Genomic DNA, 20365 nt, shown 5'->3' on the forward strand with positions numbered 1-20365 from the left:
TTTTTTTATGTGATTGAAGAATGCCAGCTTTACGCAATTACTTTCTTACATATCTATAGTGATTATAGAGTGCACCTCCTTGACTAGTACTCTCTCCTCCTGATGCCACAACTTCTTGTTCTTCTCTTTCCTCACTGACGTCCAGTTTCTTTGTCACTATTTGATTTGGACAAACAACATGGGAAGTAAAATATTTCACCAAGTTCCGTGGGTAAGATTTCTTCGATTTAATCTCGATAGAACAGTCCTTCATTTTGATTCTAGAATCAAACATTTTTGTTAAATACTTTACACAAAATAATGTATGTAAAATTACAATTTTTTGTATTGTTAGTTTAACTAGAAACATATACTCCGGAAGAGATAGAAATTTAACATAGCATTTGCTAAATGTAGTAATTAATATAAAACTATGCAATAAGTTATAAGAAAAAATGTGGCTGTCGCGGGGACAGCCGATAGAAGTGAATACCGAATTAGGTGTGTTGTGAATTCGTTTTTTTATATAGGTGAAATAATAAAAATATGTTTATCGTTATTCATACATTATTTTATTTCTTACAAACTTTATTTATCTATGGTAGAATCACAGATATCTTCATTTTTTAATTCAATAAAAGAAACAATTGGTTTGTGGTAACTAAAGTATGATATAAATGTTTTAGAATCGATTTTATATAAAAATCTTGAAAATACTGCATCTAATGTTGTGCCATACTTAGTAGTTGATTGTTGCGCATCATTATTCATGACTAATTGAAATTTATCTTTGAGGAATGTAATTAATGGTTGTGCACTTTCGTCAGCAAAGTTAACATTAAAATCTCCTGCTAAAATCAGTGGTATTTCATGGTCATTTGTACCAAGCTCCCGTGATCCTACTTGAGTGTATACAAGTAGTGATCTATGGATAAATTGAATTATGTCTGTAATGCTTTGATTGGGTGAAATGTAAATCGCAGACATGATACATATTTGACCGTCTTCTAAAGTGCAGTGAGCAGAACATATTTCAGCTATTTCTGTTTACGTACAACTGACGCTTAGACGCGGGATAGCATTATTTCAGTTTATGCTAGGTAGAGAAAGCCGATCGCGTGGGGACGCGGGATAGCATTGTCCAGAGTATAGCGTGTAGTAGAGAAGTATAGTGTGTAAATAACGCCGAGAGCGGCGAAAGCTAATGGAAAGATGCGGTAAGGAGAGCGCGGTGGAGGGGAGAGAGAGAGAGAGAGAGAGAGTGAGAGAGAGAGAGAGAGAGAGAGAGAGAGAGAGAGAGAGAGAGGAGAGCGCGGTGAAAGGAGAGATGCGCGCAGTGCCTACGCCTTGCGCGGCGTAGAGAGCGCGGTGGAGGGGAGAGTGAGAGAGAGAGTTGCCCCTGCTTCCCCTCCTGCCGTTCGGTAACTGCGTGACTGTCGGTTTTTTCTGGATTCACTCCCCGGTAAAAATGTGTACCTAGCGAGGCTATAGAAGTATTCACTTCAAAATTGAGAAATGTTAGTCACGTACCGTCAAAAGCTATATAAATGTTAAGTATAGTATTTGTTTGTTCAATTGCTAAAAATCTTACTTAAAATCAATTTCATTTTTAGTCAATAATTTCATAATTATTAAGATTTTAAGCGCAGCATAGTCCACATATTTTGTATGTTTATAGAGTCCTAATATTATTCGACCTTCTAAAGTTAAATTTAAAAAATGATATAAATTATTCTTTTTAAATTCAAAAGTATCTAAAAAAAATTATGATTTATTTTTTTTAATGTCAAATGATGAAAATAATTTTATGAAATTAGATGAAGTAATACAAAAAATATTTAGCATTAACACCTGATGGCAATACGTCGTTAGAGGTTAATTCAGATGTTAATTGTGTACAACTAGTAAGCATGTCAGAGTTAGTATTGATTCTATTCAAGGAAGTGCCACATGTAGTACAGTCGTTATGAGTTGTCAAATTCTCATCAGGAATATCAGTCTCTATATTTGGTGTTGATGTACTCATATCAAAGCTTTCAACGACGTGCATACTTTTAATTACATTATCAGATTCGGATTTTTTCAACATTATTTTCTTTTCAAAATTATATTTTGATATAAAATCAAACACAACATTAGTCTTAACGTCTGATAGCAGAACACATATCTGTGTAGTACTTAATGCGTACCAAACACCTTCTTTTACGTTAGCTACAATAATAAATAGTTTAATAGAAATTTGACCCAAAAATGTAAAAAAAGACTAATTGATCCTTTTAAAGATTTAAAATATGTTAAATAGTGTGTACATTGAATAGCTATGGATTTAGAGTAACTTCAAAAAATTTCAATTTCATCGGTAATTCTGGACAAAAATGAACTTTTTTATTAATACACATAGAGAAATAAAAAAAAAACAGCCTATTCTGCTTCGAAAAAGAAATTAAAAAGGTCTCTATGCTATAAATTTTTGGTACAGTTACTTATTGAAATCGATCCAAAAAATATATATTTCCAGTGGATTTAATAATTAAATGACTTTTCTTATGCATCTATCAATTACAAGACAAGTATAGTAGTGGCATTTACTATATTGTATAGGTTATGTTGTGTGCACATGCATTTGCCAAAATATCAGCTGCAGGCACATAGAGATCTTTAAAGGCTTTTTAGTATTAGAAATAGTACGTATAACTTACACAAGAATATCGGTCGCAGCCTTTGCAAATCTTCGTATTTCTCGAATAAGAAATCCATTTTCTCGGCTTTTGACTGCAGCACGTGGGCACATTTACTTTGAACCGCAACTCACTCACGAAATTCGTTGGTTGCTGTCCCGCGTATTTTACGCAGCAGCAGCGCTACGCCGAAGCAGCTGCTGTACAATTTTTGCACAGCTGTTGTAAAAAAACTTGGCGTCGATGAGCGAATCACTTTTGCACGGCATTCGTGCGCCCCAGTACAGCAGCTCCCCCAAGAATTTCTCAGTGTAGATCTAGTGTTTCGTAGATCGATATCGTTCTAGATGATGGCGCCACGTGGTTGTCTGGTGAGTAAAAGCCAAGCAATGCAGGAAAAATCCAAAGTGGTGGAGATATGCAGGTTATGTTGAAGCAAAAAATTTTGCAGAGAATAAAGCTAGTAGATAAATAATGCAGCCTTCAATGAAATATTATTCAGGTTGAAGGTTGCAATAAGCAGCGTGCAACAAACTGCAACAAAAGCGCTCAGAGACAGGCGAGCGGCAGAAACAAGTCAAAAAAGAAGAGCGATATCAAAGCAGAACAGTGCTCACCAAGTGAGCGCGCCAGAGATTGCCGGCATTGACAAGTTACTGACTATGTAGCGCTAGTAGCCACTAGCTCTTCTTTAGTGTTTCTACAACTCTAGAGGATAGGGAAGACTTAAGATCACATAACCGACAATGCGGGGTTATCGCGGGTCCGATATCGATCTTCGAGTGTGTTTTATCCCTAATACTAATCCTCGGACTTCAGACCTTATATATTATACGTGGTTCGTAAATAATACTACCTGGACCGTGCAAATTGTATATTTCTGTGTACGATCAAGGTCGCTTATTACATGTTCTTTTTCATAATAACATAATTTTTTTTTTTAAATCAATAATTTTTATCAATAAGGCTTTAAGCAATAAGTGTATTAATAAATAAATATTTTCAGGCTTATAGATGGTTAATCGACTCACGGGATGCTGCAATGGTAGAACGTTTAAAAAAACTAAAAGATCCTTATTCTGTATATCGTTGCCATACAATCATGAATTGCACTCGGACTTGTCCTAAGGTAACATTTCTACTTGTCAGATTGCATTGATCGACAAAGTAACATTCATTTATCATATCTCAATCTTTAAATGATATAAATAGTTACCAGAACTTACTACACCTATTAAGTAGAGAAATAAATTTCTGGTTGATGGTTAAATTAAAGAATCTAGATGAGTTTAAATCCTTTGATGAATGAATTTTGAATCCTAAGAATGAGTATTTCAGATAGTTTTAAGGGGAAACTGATTTTTGACCCAAAAATCGAAAAAAATTCTTTTAAAAGTTAGTTTAAAACATGCTGAATAACATACAACATTTAGTTTGACCAAAAAATATGTTTCATCGATGTTTTATTAGAATACTTATTTTGTCTATTTTTTCCGAGATTTACAAAAATCAGTAATAATAAGCAACTTGTTAGCCCTAAGTCTTGCTAGTTGACAACATGATATATATGTTGTGTATTGTAATGTACACTATATCTATCCCTTTGTAACATCAGTGCCATCTGGTGACGGTCTTGAAAACAACTTCACTAATTATGATATATTCTATGACTAACTTTTGCGTTGTTTTGATACGAGCAGATGAACCCATACTATATGTGAACGATAATACAAATTTTGGAGCAGTGTTATATTAATTTTTTTATGTTACTATTTTATATTAAAATATTAGGAGAATGCATTGTGATAGGTAGGTGATCGCAGGAACAGCGCCCTTCTAACAGCTAAGTCGGCGCAAGTGCAGGGTATTGCGTCGTTGACTTACTGATAGAGCACGTGCCTTGAGATCTTGAGGACGTTGGGTCGAATCCTCCTCGTCGCCGAAGAGAGTGAAACTAGTATAAAAAACGAAAATGATGATACAACAAAAAAAAAAACATCAACGACAGAGAAAAAATTATCTTTTTTTCAAAAATCTAAAAGTTCTTGTGATACTGCCACTGGCCCATATTATTTAGTTCATTCAAGTCCTTTTGAGAATTTATTGCCCCGTTGTTTTTGTGTTCATTGTGAATCTGACATCTGTGAAATTTCATACAAAAAATAAAAAAGGTTTTACACATTTATTTTAAATTATTTGTGATAGCAGAGTCGTGTACAAGTGAACACATCTCGACAAGCAAAAAATCTAATTTTAATGTTAATCATAGAATAGTGGATAGCTTTTTAAAAATTGAATAAGTGAGTTGTGTATAAAGCATGTACGGCTTGATGTAAATAGTATAATTATTTTCTTTTATCATTTCAGAAAGATACTTTGATGAGACCAAAGAAGAAAAATTATAAATACATTTTTTTATGAACTAAATAATAGTGTAAATCAAAATACATTTTTTTATATAACTGTTGTTTTTCGGAATTATTGTTGTGAAAGCTACAAAAAGTTGCTTTCGCGTGGCATTTTCATATATCATTTTGAAAATTTGTGTACATAGTTTTTGCAACATATTTAAAAAAGTTAGATTTCATTTTTAAGGTTAATATACTTTCCTAAAATTTTGTTAATTATAAATATTCTGAATTATACTGTTTTTTGCCGTTTTAATTGCTTGAATCAATGCTCTTATTTGTTCTAAATAAATAATAAGGGTTCCTGTGTTAACAAAATCTAAGTTAGTTTTCCAGCTTAGAAAGGATGTAAAGATTTGTTGGACTCAACGTCTAAATTTTAATATAGAAATGCATAAGCTTGTAAAAAAGATTCCGGAGCATTTCGACCAAGATATACGTCTGGCGGTAACGGGCCACGAAATTAAATCCTTGCGTCCGAGACGGTTGATCTCGCTGCAATCCATATTCTCTAAATACAACGTTAAGCACTTAAAGATCTATGAAAACTGACTGAAGCAAAGACGATCGCTGCTTTTTTATAGTTGTACAAATTTGCGTGAGCAGAAGTGGGAGTACAGGAGATGACAGATGCACTTGGCTTCCTCCAGGATACTGTTCAAGGGCAGAGACTGATGGTGGTGATATCACTCCCAAATCCATTAAAAATCGCTTAGGTTATTTTCATTCAGCTGGCTAAGTTTAGCATTATAGAATTTTTTCAGAAGCTTGACATGATGAGTGTGATGAGCGCAATTAATTTGAGAATATCGTACCCCATAAGGAGTATTAAACGTTCCAGCCATTTTTTCTTTAAGGGGACACAACACCTTTAAACTTCGAATAAATCGATTTTTTATTCCTTATTTTGACAGGTAATTTTCCGTAGAACACGCTCCTAAAACCAATTTATAAAAAAAAAAAAAAAAAAAAAAAAAAATCCGCAACGTTATAAGCAAAATACTAAAACAAAACTTTTATCATTTTTCCGTAAAATTGCGTATTTTTAATTTTTTGTCTAATACGACTTATAATTTTAAGTTTTATAAATCCAATCTAAAAGAAATTCTTATTGTAAATGTTAAAAATACAATTTATTTACCGTAGTATATATGTATATTATGCCCCGCATTCATATTTTAGTAAATAAATTTGAGCGTATTGATACGATTTTTTTTCGTTATTTTCGAGATAAACTTCTATATAAGTTTTGCTTCTTATATAAGGCTCCGAACGAAACGTAGAGACATTTATTTGAATTCAAATATCGCGCGCCACCTGTGGGTAGGTTAGAATCAATGTGTCGGAGAAGGACAGAGCAACCGTTCTGCTGTTCTGCTAGCAGACAGCAAATATTTCAAAACACAGCTGATATAGTCCTGGAATGTGTTTTACACTGAGTAAACACAGCTGATGTCTTAATACATAAAAAAAGTTGATATTTTTTAAAAGTGTTTTTAAATTAATCTAAGTAGTGGTTGTAGTGTATTTGGGGCTATAGCTTATAGCCCCAAAAAGAAAAAAAGTGATGTGTTTGTCTGAAAGCAGAGCAGTGAAGTTTTTTAAAAAAGTGTCAAGTTCAGTGATTTTGAAAATATGTGTGATCATTGAGATACCAAGGGCAGGTTTGCGAGTACTCATCCAGACAAGAAGTACTCTCGAGGAAAAGGCAAGAAGAGGCCAAGAAGATTTGTATGATTTGTAACGAGTGAGGATGAACCTGCCAACAAGTCAAGACTTTAAGTTCAACAAAAAAAGATACAAACCCCAGCAGCGAAAGGAACCTCTGAGATCAGGAATAAATTGATTGATATCAACATTCTATTTCCTGCGCTCGAGGAACTTTTTATTTGCAACCGATGTCATGGCAAAGTTCAACTTGGCGAATCCGAAGCTCAGGGATTAGGATTCAAGATTGAAGTAGTGTGTATTGAGTATGATCAGCTGACAGCTATCAACTCATGCAGAAAAGTTAGCGTCAAGAACTATGCTCGGGAGAACAACAGAAGAGGAGTGGTTACATTTCGTGCTCTTGGACTTGGACACGCTGGTCTATCAACATTTTGTGGGTTGATGTACTGCTCAATACCCATGGTTCAGTCTGCATGTGATGCAATTAATGAACAAATCAGTGAAATGTGTAAAAAAGTGGCCAAGGACTCCGTGAAAACTGCAGTGATGGAAGAAAAAGACCCTACAGAGATTGGAACTCCCGGACTAAACATTTTAACATTTGGAGGTTAGACTGGTAATTTTCTGCAGTTTCAACTTGAAGATTCAACACAGTGACCAAAAGAAAGGATAAGTATAAAGTGTTATTATTATTAAGGATAAAATAATCTTTTTATTACATTTTTATGAAAATTGATGAAATGACTTTTTCTGTTTGCAGGTAAGAAAAGCCGTAAAGAGCCCAAAGGTATAAGTGAATATACTTAATAATAGCTTGGTCCCAAAGGATTCGGTAAGTACTAATTTAAGTTATACTTTTAACAATAATCATAAACTTTGAAGTTAATTTTCTCCATATGTTGTTTTTAGTTATTTCTGCTCACTGTCCGTAGGATTCCGAGTGAACGAATGGTTCTTTTGGGCTCAAACTCAAGGATGCTACTTTGTACACCTGTAGTTTTGGCATGAATAAGCGAAACAAAATTTCAGTTTTTTCATCGCTAAATCATTTCTAAGCATTTCAATTAAAATACCTGCATTCATATTTATACTAAATGTCACTATACAAAATTTTAAATAATTTAGTTTCATTTTGTGATTTTTACTTAGAATTCTTTTTTTCGGGATTTAAAAGTGTTGTGGCCCCTTAAGGAGCCCATCAAGAGAACTCGGGTGGCGTCTCGAAGAGCTTCTCAATGAATCTTATCTATGTCAGAGTAGGGGTGTTCGCCGAAGCTCCAGGGTATTCCATGGTAATAGTGATACAACTAGGTACTTTCTCACTTGTATCTATCGGTGAGACTTAGCCAAGGAAAGGGTTCCGTGAACAGTACTACTAGAAGTTTGATGTCTCTATTGAGCAGCACTATGACTAACTTATTTAAAATAATTTTGTTACCAGACTTCCCGTAGTCTTGCATATCCACTGCGTATTCCATCTTGAAAAATTGATTCTCTTACCTTAGGGCTGAGTGTTTTATGGACTCATTCCCCACTACGACCGCGAGGAATGTTCTATAGAACGCTCTACGCAGTTTTAGCTGCATCTACTGCATTTTTTGAGCCAAATAGGGATCAGGTAAAAGGTTATGGTATATTGTGCAATTAGGGGGAAAATTGGATTTTTCTAGCGAGGAAGATGTTTGAAACTTCATCCGAGTCTAATAAAGCCACTTCCCCGTATCTGGAGATTTTGTCGAAACGATTTGATCGAAGGGAACTTTTTAGTCGAACGGAGATTTGGTCGAACGGAGATTTAGTCGAAAACTTTTTGGTCAAGGTAACATATTGTCAAATGACGATAATATCGAAAAATATTTTATTAGTAGAAATGTATTAATAACAATGGAAATTCGTACCAATGAGGGTAAACACCCCTACCTGAGAACATAATTAATAATCAGTCTAAGATCGACTCTAGTGTACTTTATAGCGATTTAAAGTATATCGGCACACGTTTCGCTTATATATTCGGGTAGCAATCGAAAGCTTGTGTCAAAACGCATTGTTACAGCACACCCCCGATTTGGAGCCACCCTTCAAAAAGTATATCTAGTCTCAGTTTGGATTTTTCTGAAATCGACAATTTGCACCTTATCACCATACTACCCTTAAGCACAGTTTTGTTGGGTTCATTCAGAGCCTAAATCAAAGCTAGTAATAAATACAGTGGAAACTATAGTTAACCTAATTACCTTTTAAAAATCTCTTAAACGACTTTAAATTGTCGAAACCGAGAAAAAATAATTTCTTTTTTTACATCAAATGTCAATTTGACCAAAAAGTACTCAATCAAATCTCCGTTCGATCGATAAGTTTTTGATCAAATCTTTTGACTATAAGGTTTTTGATCAAATCTCCGTTTGACCAAAAAGTTTTTGATCAAATCTCCTTTTGACCGAATATCCTCGACAGAATCTCCGTCGATCAAATGGTTTTGGTTCAAGTCTCCGTAAACCCACTTTCCCCATGTTATACACCGTGCTTTTTTTTACTAGGACATACATAGGCCCTTTTTTGTGATCAGAAAACGAATACGAAATTAGGGACTTTACAGTGTACTAACAAAAAAATTTGAACGTTTTCTAACATGTTTTAACATTTTTTAACAATTTTTAACATTTTATGTCTATTATTTAAAATCTTGGAGCAGCTGTAGAAAAAATTCTTTTCCCAACACGCGCATGAAATGGGATTTTTTCATGCCTAAAAGTAGCGTAGAAAATCTCCATTCCAAGCGTGTTAGGAAAAGTTTGAGCTCAAGCGGGGAGAACATTTTGTTCTCCCTCTGTTAATACCCGTTTTTCAGATCTTACAAATTTTCTCAAATTTTTTAATTTTTTCAAATTTTTTGTGCACGGCTTGAAATGCACGATCTCCTATCCAACTTACACGCATAAAAAAGTCCCTTTTATGCCCTTGTTGGAACGGTATGCAACACGGAAATAAAAGCTATGTTAGACTCGGGTGAGGTGTTTTCAGCATTCGTCTACGTTTCGGGCGCTTTCGGCGCCCTCGACTTTGTCTCGTGCTGAACACCTCACCCACGCTTGACACAGCTTATTTTCTCCCCTTGTTGCACAATGTACTATTTTTTAACATAAGCACGATTTTCACTTTTTTATGATCTATTAAGCGGGACTAAACTAACTTATTTCAGACCGACGGACAAAAAAAAGTTTTAGCAGGCGTTTTTCATTTTTTTTTGCCTGCATATGCGGGCAAGGGGCCCGCCTGCATAGCCTGGCAGAGCTATTACTGAGCTTCCTGGCGTTGCGAGATCGCTGTACTGCCGTAGCAGGTCTGCGAAGATACCTTCTGCGACGTCTTTGGAAATTATTACTTCGATGGAGTGTACGTCGGTTGGTAGCATGGAGCCCTCGGCGTGAAGCGAAGTGTCTGCGTCCATGATACGGCGTCGCTGCATGTCGACAAGCAAGCCGAAATGTGCGAGAAAGTCTGCGCCTAAGATCGGGTGACTGATGTCCGCTACGATGAACTTCCAGGCGAAGGAGCGTCGAAGCCGCAAGTCCAGGTCCATATGCAATGGGATCCAAAGGTATCGATGGACGTGGTGTTGGCTGCGCTGAGTTTAAGTGGCGCGCGCTGGTGAGGTCTCTTGATAAACGAACGTGGCAGCAAGGAGACAGCTGAGTCGGTATCTACGAGGAAGTTGAGCCCAGATTTCTTAACTGTGACGTGTAGGCGTTGTTCTCGAGGGGCGCCCACCGCGTCTGCCTGCAGGGGCGGTGGCGCTGCTAGTTTCCCTGGGCTGGGTAGACACAGGGCGGCTTACATTGAGATGCCTCGCTGCCGAATTGCCGGTAGTACCAGCACCATGCTGGGTTGTTTGTCTGTGAAGCTGCTGCCGGTGACTGCGCTCGTGTTGAGTTCGCGCGCGAGGACGGGCGGGTTCTCGTGCGGCCAGGCTGCTGCTGTTGTTGCTGGATATGCTGCTGTTGGAGATGTTGATTAGCTGTGAAAAATGTTGCGATGGTCTGCAGCGTGACGGCCTGCTGCTGTATAATTGCGGTGATCTGGGCGAGGCCAAACCGTAGCGCGGCGGCATTTTGCGTTGAGATGGGCGACGCAGTGCCTGAGGAGATGCCGCTCAATGGTGTTGTGTGTGCGGGTGAGCTCGGGCTCGAGACTGCGCTGACTGTGATGCCTGGCGAGAGGAGTTCGTCTGCCAAGGTTACGAGCTCGTCGAGTGATGCTGCTCTGAAAACCCTGTACAAATGGTTGGCTGGTACTGGCAGCAGGTCGAGCCACTTGACTCGCAGTGCTTCGTCTGTGATGGCCGTACCGGCGAGACGCCGCATGTATCGGAGTAACTGCGTGGGTTTTCGGTCGCCGATCTGAACCTCGTTCAATAGCTGGTGCAGCTGATGCTCGGCTGAGACGGCGAGGCGCTGCAGGACGGCTGTCTTCAGCGATTCGTAGCTACGCTCTGCAGGCGGGGCGAGGATGACATCGGATACCTCCTGAGCCACTTCTGGTGGTATATGGGCGACCAGCAGGTTGTATTTCTGCGTGTCGCTGCGGATCCGGTGAGAGTCAAATGCTGACTCAGCCTGCGCAAACCAGAGACGGGGATTGAAATTCCAATAATTGGGAAGTTTGCATCGCGTAACCGTCTCGACGTCGTGCTCGTGATCCTTGTTTATGTTTCGCGGGTCTTGCGGCACCGCTTGGTCAGCAGGTGGCGCGCGCAGTGCATCGTTGGCTGCTGTGGGCGGGTTTGGTTGAACTCGATTTTGTTCCAGGACGATGTCCTGCTGCTTGAAAAAGCCGCCCGGGTTCTAACGCGCTGGAGGGGAGTTGTGCTGCATGCTTTCGCTGGACGAATCGTGCTTGGAGAAATTTAGCGCGCGACGTGCGGCTGCTTGTGATGCGGAGCGAGATTGACTGCGCAGTACTCTGCTGTTTGCGCGAAACGCCGCGGTGTGGCGCGCTGTGCGCGCCTCCTGTTGGCGCGCGACGGACGGCAGCGGAGCCAGCGGAACGCGCGCGAAAATACCCTGCTCGACGCTAAGATAGCCGCTCAAAATGGCGGCGAATCGACGCGGCGTGAGGCTCTAGCGGCCTCGGTCGCGGCGCACGTCGGAAGACGGCGAGCGCGCACGAGAGAGAATTATGACAGAAAAATGTGCTCGGATGCACCACGACAACGGCTGTGCTACGCAACAGGTCTCGCGGAAGGGCGTGGGGCGGAAATGGAGCGACTCGCTGCCCACGTCTCGTGGCTCGAACGCGATTATGCGAAGGATGTAAGCGACTTGCGGGTCGCGCACGGCTTGGTAAACATTTTCGGGAGTACCTGGTGCTCGCTGAGATTACTGCGCTGTAGCGATGATGGCGTGTGCTACGCTTTGCCCATGATGACGGTGTTGTGGGAAACCCAGGGCGTGCTGCGGATGTTACGCCGCGTAGCTGGTTGCGAGGTCCCGGCGGCTGGCTGTAGATGGGCTGCGGCATGGGACGTTCGGCTGGTACGGATGTTGCGCTGCGTAGTTGCTAGCGCGGTCCCGACGGCTGGCTGTAGATGGGCTGCGGCACGGGACGCTCGGCTGATGTGGGAGAGAGAGAGAGAGAGAGAGAGAGAGATATGCGGAGCTTCGTTGCTCCGATGGGCTACGAGGAGCTCCGAAAATGGATTTTCTGCTTTTCTTCTGGGTGAGGTGATTCTCGAGGCCGGGCGTATAGTGGCTCTCCGACTCTCGAGGCCGTTGGTGATATTGCTGCTCGTTGCTGGTTTTTGCTGACGGTTACTGAGCGTTTCTGGTGCTGGCCAGTCACCGCGAGACGCTCTGCTTCCTTCTGTACAGCTAAAATCTCCGCTCACCTGTTGCTTCTTGTTGGAACTCGGCGCCGGGCTGTAGAGAGGCTCCGACGTGCAAGTGTACTCCGTAGAGACGATTCTGGTTGATGTCTTTTTGACGTGAGGCTCGAGTCCGGGCTTAAATGTAATAATAAGTAAATATTATAATACATGTACTGTTTACCGCATAATTTTTCAATAATGTACATTTACCTACATCTACGTACGGTCACGTACGTTCACGTACATTCGCGTACGTTCGCGTACGTTTGCATATTTTGCCGTACATGCTAATCTCAATCATTTTTTGTAAATGTACTCAATATGTAGGATTCGGCACGATACTGTACAATAACATATATCCACGTACATTCGCGTACGTTCGCGTACATTTGCGTACGTTTCTGTACAATTGTGTAAAAAATGTCCGAATTCCACCCAAAACGTATACGCGAACGTACGGAATGTACAGCATTGTAACAGTTACGTACTGAAATGTATTGCAAATGTACGGTTATTATTTTCATTCGGGTAACATTACAAACAAAAAATAACAATTTTACTTTTAAAAAATTGAAACTTCGAAGATAAAAGTAAAAATAATGATGATTTAAATAAGATATATACAAAAAGTTTTGTATATCGCTAGTAGCAAATGGCCGATAAGTTCTGGCCCGTTCCCTAGCAACTCGGTAGAAATGAAACCCAGAATCCGTCGAGAAATATGCGTAGTTTCTACGCTGAAACCCGCGTAGCAGAAGTTTTCTTAATTTTTTGCGGATGCGCGTACGGTTCGGCACAGGCATACTAGAAGTATATGACGTGTATTGTAGAGGCTGTTTGCTATGTTATCCAGCAGAATAACATAGCAGACCGGAACTACAGTTCTCACAGTTTCAGTGAATGTTGAATGATAAATACCGTATAAATTCATCTAGAATATTTTTTGAAGGGGATATATGATTTTCAAAGTGCACATTAAGTGTGAAAACCTAACCCTACACATGCATACTCTCATACATGACAGTATGTACAAGCATGCTGTACTGACTGACTTTGTGTTGTTCAAGTGCAATTACTGTGTAAAAAGTGTCATCGATGTGCTCAAAGTCACCAATGATGAGGTTTGCACAGGTATTTCAATCTCATCAGTATGCGAGCGCAGTCACTGTAAACCACCAAATCTCTCATAATCATGCTAAATCCATGATATTGAAGTTTGATGTCTGTTTTTTTTTGCATTAAGACTTGTTAAATTATTTAGAAACAGCCTGCCATCTCAGTTTCCACTTAACAGTCTTGGCTCGGCTTTTCACCCTGAACCCTATGGCTTTGGTGGCAAAAAATACAGGTGGGTTTATGCATGAAAGTTGAATTCATATCAGCTAGAATGAATTTAACTCAATATATTGTTACAACATGCCAACACAAATTAAGTTGCAAAATTCCAGCTCTAGGTATGATAGTTTTCAAACGAGGGCAAAATCTAATTTTATTGGTTTCGATTACTTGTTTCACAATTTTATTTTCTCTCTCATTTGATCCTTTAATAAACATTCTTGATGAATTAATAAATACATCAATTTCTAAAAATTTTCGAATAATGTTAATGTAGAGTAGAATCATTGGCGCAAAAAGTAAGGCTATATAAACATATCATAGTGGGGAAAAAATTCTACCGATATTTCCTCTAGAATTCATGTCTGATTTATCGGGGTTTTTATCTAGATTCTAACCTGGAAACTCGGTAGATTGTAAAAATCTCGGTAGATTTCAGGTACTTTCTCGGGAACGCTGCTACCAGGGATCATTAATAATAAACAAATGAAATATGTCGGTTATCGAGAAAAGAGGTGAATGGCTTCAGAGCACACAGGTACATTAAATTTACTTTTATATAATAGTAGATGTACATTAATAATAAACAAATAAAATATTTCCTCCCCTGGTAGAATCGGTAACCAATTAAATGGCCAGTTCTTGGAATGAAATCTAAGAACTAGGCAGTTTTCTTTGCCATTTCTTAGGCAGAATGTAACGCTTTTTCTCCAACTTAATGGCCAGTCCTTGGATTCAATCTACTTACCTTGTTCTTAAGTACAAACTGCCCATTATAGGTGATCGAGTAACACAGCTGGGTTACACGTGTTTATCACAGTTTGAGGTTAGAATTGGAAAATGGTATCTAGCAGGCTTGGATTCGAGTTTTTAGTTTAAAGGAAAGTATATAATAATTTTTTGCATCAGACAAAATTCTGTCTGACTGGAGACTTGAACCCACACCCTACACGAGGCCAAATAAGTACGGCTGTGCCTCTTAGCCGACTGAGCCGCGCAGACGTTGTTCCACACAAACCCTACGAGCTTCGCCGTATGTTTGAATTATTGAAATTATTCAGCTTACGCCTAAATATTAATAATTTTGTATTTTAGATCCGAAAAATTAATTAATTTATTGATGTTTTCATGAAATATAATTCAATGCCATAAAAAATGCCCGAAATATTGCTACTTTTAGGAAATTTAAAATGTTCAGTTTTTTCACATTTTACTTAGCCAGTTTTTGCCTTTGCGGCCATTTTAAATGGGTGATTTTCTACCAGGGCTATTTTAGAAATATATGGGTAACATGTAAAAAATGCGCTATGAATTATAAATAATAATAAACAAATAAAATATGTCAGTTATTGTGAAAAGATGAGAATGGCTTCATGGCACACAGGTATATTAAGTTTACTATTACATAATAGTAGAAGTATATATATATATATATATATATATATATATATATATATATATATATATATATATAAATAATGAATGAACAAATAAATTATCTCCTATTTAGATATATATGGGCAACATGTAAACAGTGCGCTATGCATTATTATTAATAATAATCAAATAAAATATGTCAGTTATTGTGAAAAGTGATGGATCTCTTCATAGCACACAGGTATATTAAGTTTACTTTTATATAATAATAGAAGTAGATATATATCTACTTCTACTACTTTATATATATATATATATATATATATATATATATATCGTGACGGCCAAGTGCACGTCAAATGTCTAACGGCTAATCATGTACTAAATGTAATAAGATTATTGTTTCAGCAAGCTGCCAACGAGCGCCGAAACGAGCGAGAACGAGAAACGAGGCAAGATAGAGACAGAGAGAGTGAGAGCATAGGTAGCGCGGTTGCCGCCTGTCCGCACAGCGTTGGCGAGATATGACAACGATGTGCCGACGGCCGGGAGAACCGCGACTAGAGTTAGTCTCGCTACGCTATCCACACGAGTAGCTCGCGCTACTATATACGCGGATTGGTTGTGAGTCCTGCGAGCATCTCGAGAGCGAACGATATTCGTCCGTACGTTACCGACGAGTTGCTGCGACGCCCGTCCGAACTGTACATCTCCACGTCCGAGACTGGACCACGTCCGTTGCGTCAAGTACTACTGCCACTACCGAGTTGTAAGTACCTGCACTCTCACTCTCTCACGGTAATATCTCTCGTCTCTCTTTATCGTTCGTCGAAGTGTGCGGCGTTTGCACCTCCGTGTATAGTTACAATTGAATATACATTTCCTTATCTAAACTTCTCGTGTGTTATTTCCTACGACCCGACCTACGCCGCCTCCGCGGGCTCGTATAAAAACACGTGCATGACCTGAGTCGGCCGAGCCGTGCCTTCTGCACGCCCAACGTTAATTTACAATAAACAGGGCCCTTCTGGCCCTGGTTATAACACGGCAGGAAAGTATTAACCGAGTGTTATAATATATAAATTAATAATAATTGAATAAATCATCTCCTATTATAGATATTTATGGGCAACATGTAAATATTGCTCTATGAATTATAGATAGTAATAAGCAGATAAAATATATGTTAGTAAAATATATAACATTAAGTTTACTTTTATATAATAGTAGAATGGCTTCATGGTACACAGGTACACCCGCCGTTAATATATTCTGATCAGCGAGAGACCATTGTGACGGTCTCAAACTGCGGCTATAGCCATCTACAGTATACGCTACGCAGCTGCGCCGAGTGTGTCAGTCTCGGTTTGTGACAGTCACAACGGTCTTTCGCCGATCAGCATATATTAATGGCGGCTGTACATTAATATATATAGTAACAGAACTAACATATTTTATATGTTTATTATTATTTAGAATTGATATTATTATTATTCTAATTTATAGCCCATTATTTACATGTTGCTAATATATATCTAAAAAAACTAAACCATACATTGTGAATTACGATTAATAAACGAACGCATTTACCGATAACACAGCAACACAACCAAAATTAGTTGTTTTGATCTGGGATTGAGACACTTATATCCTATAGTATTTTGGCCTGCTGAATCCGAATCTGCGGTCAGTTTGCCTCTATCAGGTCAGGATCAAGGTCATTTCAAGGTCAAATTGAGAAAAAGCTACTTAAACATAATAAAGTACCATACATATAGCTTTTAGGGATCGCTGAATCCAAATCCGCGGTCAGTTTGACTCTATCAGGTCAGGATCGAGGTCATTTCAAAGTAAAATTGAGAAACAAATCATTTAAGCAGAGAAAAACATCATACATTTAGGTTTTAGGGGTCGCTGAATCCAAATCCGCTGTCAGTTTGACGTTATCAGGTCAGGATCAAGGTCATTCCAAGGTCTAATTGAGAAAGAACTATTTAGGCGAAAAATTCTATACATTTGTACGCTATTGTACAATCTGTACACATCTGTTCAATTTCAAAAGAGACGTTAAAGCGGGGTAAACCACCATCCATGATTGGCATTTCACTGACCATACATGACAAGCAATTTCTGAATGGGTATATATCTATTTATTTTATAAGATTCAACGTTTCTATTGAATAAAAAAATGTTACCGTCGGCATTAGCGTAACCCGATGTACACCACGAGGAGGTGTCACGAGCGGATTTTGTACATCATGTAGCCCTGATAAGGGCTGTTTACTAACGTGTATTAACGATGTTTTTAACTTATATATGTCAAAATTTTATAAATTTATGAACTAACTTTAGAGTTTCTGTATGCGTCTTTTACTCATTTTCTTTTTTGGTACTACAACGAGTTCTCTTTTCTTCAAATGATCTGTATAAAGGTTTCCTTTTACGTTTTTTATCTTTTCTTTGCGTATCTCTCTTAAGCATCCAACAAAAGTCTGCCATCATATTTTCATCCCACCTACCCTGATATCGAGTTTCCATCACCTTTATGTATTGGTGAAAGCGTTCACCCTGCTCTTCGCTAAAGTCTCCAAGATTTTCTGGAAATTTATCTAGATGGTAATGCAGGAAATGTAATTTTAAATTCATTAAACATCCCAATTTTTTAAAGTCCTTCATCATTTTAGCAACTATTTCTTTATACTGTGGGCTTTTCCTGTTTCCCAAAAACTCTGGATGTTTAATGAATTTAATATGGGTTTCAGTGGAGGGGCGCTGTTCGCTTCGGCGATCGTTGAGACGGGTCAGAAATTGTTACCCTTAAGTCTATGTTGTTACACAATTTATAGGACTTCAAAAAATTCAAATGAGATAAGAATTATACTAATAGATATAAATATGTCAGTTATTAAGAAAAGATATGAATGGAATCACGACACACAGGAATATTTAAATAACGCGAAATTATTAAGGCCAAAAATGTTTAAGGTTATAAATTTTAAGATCCAAAACTAAGACCCTAAAATTTTAATGCCCAAAAATTCTAAGGCCCAAAAATATGTGAGGCCCAAAAATTTAAATGCCTAAAAATTTTAAGGCTCAAAAATATTTGCGGCCCAAAAATGTTAAGGCCCAAAATTATATCCTAGATGTTAAGTGATTGGGAAAAGAGGTGAAAGGCTTCACGGCACACGAGGAGATTAGGCACTTTAATATACTAGTAGATATTTAAAGTTCTATTTTTTTCACGCTACCCATGAGGTAAATAAAAGAGAGCGTTTTTAATGTTATAGAATTAATATAGAATCTCATAGTAATTTCAATAAGCAATGATGTATTTTATTCGTGTATTTTCAATACTTTATTCTGTAACAAGTGGTCGCGAATTCATATTGCGCGCGCTCGTTTAGTCGTGCAATATTAGCTCGGCATGCAAGCCTGGTGTTGCCAAGTTGTGTGCAAAGGCGCGCGTGAGACACTACGCGTAAAGGTAGACTATACCGGGCTTCCGACCAGTAAACACACGTACGCGGAGACTAAACTAAAGTATCCCAGTAAACGTATCGTGTCGACAAGCATCATCCGAGCAATCAACTCCCATGGTTGGCACCTTCGATCTCAGCTTGACGTCCAGAAGCAGCTACCCAGAAGCCGTTCGCCTAACATAACCCTAGCGCAAATGAATGAAGCAGAGAGGATAGCAGCTCTGTCATTCGTATTTACAGGCGTAGCCGCAGAATGGTGCGAAAACAACAAAGATATGTGGCAGAGCTGAAAAGAGTTCTATACGGCGGCGACAAGATGGTACCGCACGAACAGGCAATTCCAACAACGGACGCAGAGAGAAGTTACCAAGGCGCGCACGTGGCCGTGCGCGATTTTGTGATATGTCTGGGAGGCATAATGAAGGAAATAAAGCCACAACCAAGCCTAAAAAAACAAATAGACCTCTTACATAAAAATCTGATGCCAGAACTGCAAAGGTCAACCCCTCGTATGAACTGCCACGACTGGGACAGTTTCCAAAAAAGCCAAAACCGTACTGGCGAGCGGGCAAGAGTACTGCACGCCACCACCACTAAAGCAAACACTACTAGCATCGCTTGCGTACGTATCACCGATGAAGCGCAAACAACCTGGCGCCGCAGCTGTAAAGTGGTAAAGTGTCTGAAACGGTCCGCGAAGGGTTAATACGAGAACGCGAAGGATTCGAGACTCGAGGTTAGTAAAGCGGGAGAGAAGCACATTAGAAGAGCGATAGCAGTCTTTGATCCACCCGGTAATATCTATTGAGTGGACAAAAGACCTCCCTATCCGCTGTAATGGCCGAGCCACCAGAGGAGAGCTGCTCGTGTGTACAGGGAGATGAGTAGGGTATTCCCACTACGCATATCTCGCACACTTAGGTAAACCACGCAGCTATTAGACTGATGTGTAAGGTACTACCACTTCACCATGAGTCTAGAACCAGATGCGCCACCTAAATGCAGGATACTACCATCCTACACCGGTGACACAACTGATGGGGGGGGGGGGATGGGAGTGGGTAATGCTAAACAAGGGTTGAAATAGTTTATATGTTTTAAATGTCTTTCATTTATTTATTTAATCATTCAATATTCAATTGTAAGCGATGCTGGATCTCAGTCTACAAGGAGAGGGAGTGGACTGTACACATAGTCTTCGAGAGCCTGGGGCTCATGGACTACTGGGTATGGTGGAGTCCGGAGCAAGCAGCAAGTACTACCATTCGCACGTTGCTCAGTTGAGAGACAGATCATGAATGCTCGCTGCTGGCTCCGGGGTTTCTTATATACCCGGGATGCTCCCTCTCTCCTGTGTTATCTGCGCGCACGCCATCTACCAGCGCTTAGGTAGACTATTTACATGTAGCTACTAGCGCCACTCGGTCGGTAACTTGCCTACGCCAGGCGTGCTTCGATCAGCAGTTTGTCATACAAAATAATGCAAGTGATACAGCGTTGTGTTGACGCAGTGCATAGACGGACAAGATCGGGTACTCGAATTTGCCAGCAGAGTACTCACCCCCACAGAGA

The 20365-nt window shown here is 39.2% G+C and overlaps 1 protein-coding gene across 7 annotated transcripts in view; it reads left to right on the top strand.

Annotated features, from left to right (window-relative positions):
* SdhB (succinate dehydrogenase complex, subunit B, iron sulfur (Ip)) overlaps positions 1-20365 on the top strand; it is a 158803-nt gene that overhangs the window by 123812 nt on the left and 14626 nt on the right. For 6 of the 7 annotated variants that reach the window (XM_032601523.1, XM_031925154.2, XM_032601522.1 and 3 more), the window contains one exon: positions 3664-3786. The exons of the other annotated variant lie outside the window; for it this stretch is intronic. In XM_032601523.1, the coding sequence (XP_032457414.1) occupies positions 3664-3786 (123 nt within the window). The remainder of the gene's footprint in view (positions 1-3663; positions 3787-20365) is intronic. 7 annotated transcript variants of the gene reach the window in all.

Source organism: Nasonia vitripennis (assembly GCF_009193385.2).
Source record: "Nasonia vitripennis strain AsymCx chromosome 2 unlocalized genomic scaffold, Nvit_psr_1.1 chr2_random0006, whole genome shotgun sequence".
NCBI lineage: Eukaryota > Metazoa > Arthropoda > Insecta > Hymenoptera > Pteromalidae > Nasonia > Nasonia vitripennis.